Source organism: Trifolium pratense, linkage group LG1, assembly GCF_020283565.1.
Source record: "Trifolium pratense cultivar HEN17-A07 linkage group LG1, ARS_RC_1.1, whole genome shotgun sequence".
Lineage (NCBI taxonomy): Eukaryota > Viridiplantae > Streptophyta > Magnoliopsida > Fabales > Fabaceae > Trifolium > Trifolium pratense.
This window is the reverse complement of record NC_060059.1, coordinates 29,869,789-29,873,582: the sequence shown is the minus strand read 5'-3', so window position 1 is coordinate 29,873,582 and position 3,794 is coordinate 29,869,789. Positions and strand designations below refer to the sequence as shown.

The window sequence follows — 3,794 nt, the reverse complement described above, 5'->3', positions numbered from 1 at the left end:
ATCCTAATCACCTTTTACAACTTGCAGTAGCTGTACGTAACACATTTTTCCTATGAATACAGTTTGGCTTTTAAATCCTAAGATGCTGCAAAAATAAGTTTAGGTTTAGATTTCCTTTTTAGTAAGAAAAACAAAAATGACTCTAGAAATAATTTTTTTAAAAAAATATTTGAATGTTTTTATTATAAAAAAAGTAAATTACTTTTTATTATAGAATGATTTTATATTTGAAAGTTGTAATTTTATAAACTTAATTTTACATCAGGAAGAAACTGGGGGCAGTCGAGGAGCTGAGCCAGCAAAACTCCGGCCGCCCCCGCCCATATGAGCTTGGCCCAAATGTTTTTGAGGGCATTAGCCCCTGCGATACGGTTCAGGAGTATTTGTTGTTATCCGAGCCGAAATATTATTACTATAATTAAATACCGTTTGTAACATTGAAATTCTAATTCATTCATTCATCTAATAAAAACGCGTTGTAACGAATTCTACCGTCGAAGACATACCCACCACTTGGGGAACTCCGTTATCAAACTTCTTGTGCATGTTTATTATTGTTTATGTTTGTTATTATTTCCTTTTGTTACTAGTTGTTCGTTCCAACAAACCTAAATTAATTTTATAAAATATTGGCTTAATTGCATTTTCAATCCTCCAATTTTATTAAGCTCAAGAAAATAGCCCTTCTATTTTAAAATTGAACTTTTGAGTCTCTATTTTCACATTTGTTGTAATTTTTATTATAACACATAAATTTTATCTTAAAAGTGTCGACTTTTGATATCAGAAGAAGTGAATTTTGATCTTAAATATAACATTACATTTGTACTTTTTAAATTCAACGTAAGATAATAAATCACACGCAAAAAATTGACTTGACTGAAGCATCTAAGATAATAAATCATCTTTAGATTTAGTAGAAGAGGATAGTCCCAAAACAATGTGATGATGAACCAATGATCAATATCTATGTATTTTATACTCAATTCTCAAATCATACACAATTGACTTGACTCAAGCATATAACAATATAAGCCGTTTTTTCTGAATGAGTGAGGCAAGAAAGCACTTCCTTAGAATTTACATGATAATAATTCATAAAAAGATTATTACAAGCATAAAATTAAAATCCAAAATTTAAAACTCCCTAATAAAAAATATCACAATCTTGTGAGGCAACAACACCACCGAATCATCATCATTTTCCAAGAACCAATATTTTTACTGCCACTTGTCATTTCCAACATGACAACATGACATTAGTCAACAAACAACTACCCACCCAAATTTTCACACTATCTCCATTCTCCAATTGGATCTATCCTTTAACACAAATTCATGAACGACCAATAAAAATTTAGTAAATTAAAATGTCCGTACAATTTAAAATATCAACATCTAGATCTAGAAATCTACTACTTCCTAGAAAATAAAAAATAGTACTTCCTTTAGTTCTAAATATAAGAGAAAATTTATTTTTTAAATTTATTGAGAATCTAATGTATTAGACTCATATTATGAATCAAATATTACATTAGATTCTTAATGAATCTAAAAAGTAAAATTTCTCTTATATTTAGGATCGGAAGAAGTAGTAAGTAGAAAAATCCAAAACAAAATTAAATCATTATTATAATATCATATCATCATGAATTTGTGGTTGGAGTAGGAGTAGAAGAAGAGTTATGATCAACTTTCCTCAATTGAATCCCATTTTTGTGTGACTCATCATCTTCATAAGCATAAGCAAATCCACCATGTCGGGTCATATCCATACCCGCAAGTTCATCTTCAGCTGAAATCCTTAACAACTTCATTTTATTCAAAATATAAAATAAAGGACCCATTGTTGCACTAACCCAACCAATAATAACCAATATTTGAATCACATGTGCCCCTAATAACTTCCCTCCACCACCCATAAATAACCCATAGGGTCGACCCGGTTTACCCGGATAAACTTGGTTCACATACTCTTCTTTTGCAAACAAAGCTGTGAATATTATACCCCACGCGCCACATCCTCCGTGTAGTTGCGCTGCTTCTAATGGATCATCGTAACGGACCTTTTCCGCGAGTTTGTTGCACGCGATCAAAACTATCGCTGCTATAAAGCCACAAACTATTGCTGCCCATGGTTCCACGACGGAGCACCCGGCGGTTATTGCGGCAAATCCGCCTAATAAACCGTTACATACGTCGGTAACGTTCCAGTGACCGGAGAGAATTCTTTTCCCGAAAAGTGTTGTCAGCGCCGCCGTGCATCCCGCTAACGTCGTTGTCACCGCCGTCCTACCCACCGCACTCCACTGTCCATAGTAATTACCTAAAATAGCATAGCACATAAAAAATTATTAATTATGTTTCTAATTTGAGTTTACATAAAAACTCAATTAAAAATTCAATTTTCAAAATTAAAATTAAAATTAAAATTAAAATTAAGAAAGTTAGTTAGTGAAGAAAAAGTACTAATTGAGTTGCTTAGGTTAATTACCTGAGTTATAAGGACTGAGAATCTTAGTGAAGGAACCAGGGTTGAAACCATACCAACCAAACCAAAGCATGAAGGTGCCAAGAACAACAAGGGAAGCACTATGTCCGCGAAGAGCGACGGCTCGACCAGAATGATCGAACCGTCCGATTCGCGGACCTTCAATCAGTGCTCCCCAGAGACCAGCAACACCACCAACCATATGAACAACACCGGAGCCAGCAAAATCGATGACTCCAGTGCTGAACAAAAGGTTTCCGGTGTTGGTTGCGCTAGCCCAACCATCACCGGACCAGAACCAATGAGAAACTACAGGGTAAACAAATCCTGTGAGGAAAGAAGAGTAAATAAGATACGCAACGAACTGAGTTCGTTCCGCGATTGAGCCGCTGGTGATGCCAGCGGCTGCTATGGCAAAAGCCCATTGATAGAGAAAATAACTGTAATCAAAAGCTTCGGTTGGAACGTCTTTAAGACCGAAGAAATGTTTTCCGATGAAGCCGTTGGAGGGTCCGCCGAAAGCAAAGGCGAAACCGAAGAGATAGTAGAAAAGACCACCGGCGGCGGCGTCAAGAACGTTTGTGAGCATGATGTTCATGGTGTTTTTGGCTCGAACTGAACCGGCACAGAGCATAGCAAAACCAAGTTGCATAGAGAAAACAAGATAAGCTGAAAATAGAAGGTAAGTGTTGTCCACCGCGAATTGTGTGTCTATGAACTTATTTCCCACCGCGGAGAACTGGCTGCAGATGAACTGAGCGGCAGCTTCTGCGTTTGTTGCGTTTGGGCCGATGAACTGTGTTAGTTGCTCCACTGAGCATTCCGGCAGCGACATGTTTGGTGGGTGGGTGGGTAACGAAGCTGCTTAGAAAGAAAAGCGCGTTTTGTTTAATTTTGGATTAGTAATAGTGTGTGTGTATATATAGAAAGAGAGAAGGAAATGGCAAGTGGGTGTGGGAGGTTTCTACTTTCTACTTTTTGGTCTTTAGATTTATGGAGTGGGAGTAGACTTTTCAAAATTTTGTTACATATTGAATGTCAAGTCAAATATGAATTGTTTTTAGTTGCCAAAAAAAAGGAAAATTCCTTTTAGTATATAAATTCTAGCTTAATCGACAAAAAAAATATTAAAATTATTAGGTTGGATGTCTTGATCAGATTCTAAATCCAACTTTATTATCTATGTATGTGAGTTTATGATGGTTTGTGTACAAAAAATAAAAAAGGAAAATCACTTTTACATTGATTTTAGAAAAATCTCCTAGAATTCTGCAGTAAAAAGGAACAGAATATTCTTACTACA

General features: G+C 35.6%; 1 protein-coding gene across 1 annotated transcript; it reads right to left on the bottom strand.

The window, feature by feature from the left end:
- Nucleotides 1–946: 946 nt before the first annotated feature.
- Nucleotides 947–3,492, bottom strand: LOC123902257 (ammonium transporter 1 member 1-like). The gene is made up of 2 exons (XM_045951943.1): nucleotides 2,495–3,492; nucleotides 947–2,326 (listed from the first exon to the last, which is right to left on the bottom strand). Exons 1-2 carry the CDS (start codon nucleotides 3,324–3,326, stop codon nucleotides 1,647–1,649), a joined length of 1,512 nt encoding a protein of 503 aa, XP_045807899.1. The 5' UTR covers nucleotides 3,327–3,492; the 3' UTR covers nucleotides 947–1,646.
- Between the last annotated feature and the right edge of the window lie 302 nt (nucleotides 3,493–3,794).

Bases quoted from the DNA above. Each gene is read 5' to 3' on its own strand.
- LOC123902257 (XM_045951943.1), bottom strand. From the start codon at position 3,326: ATGTCGCTGCCGGAATGCTCAGTGGAGCAACTAACACAGTTCATCGGC. The intron at 2,327-2,494 runs GTAATTAACCTA...ATGCTATTTTAG, and splicing joins TCTCAGTCCTTATAACTCAG to GTAATTACTATGGACAGTGG.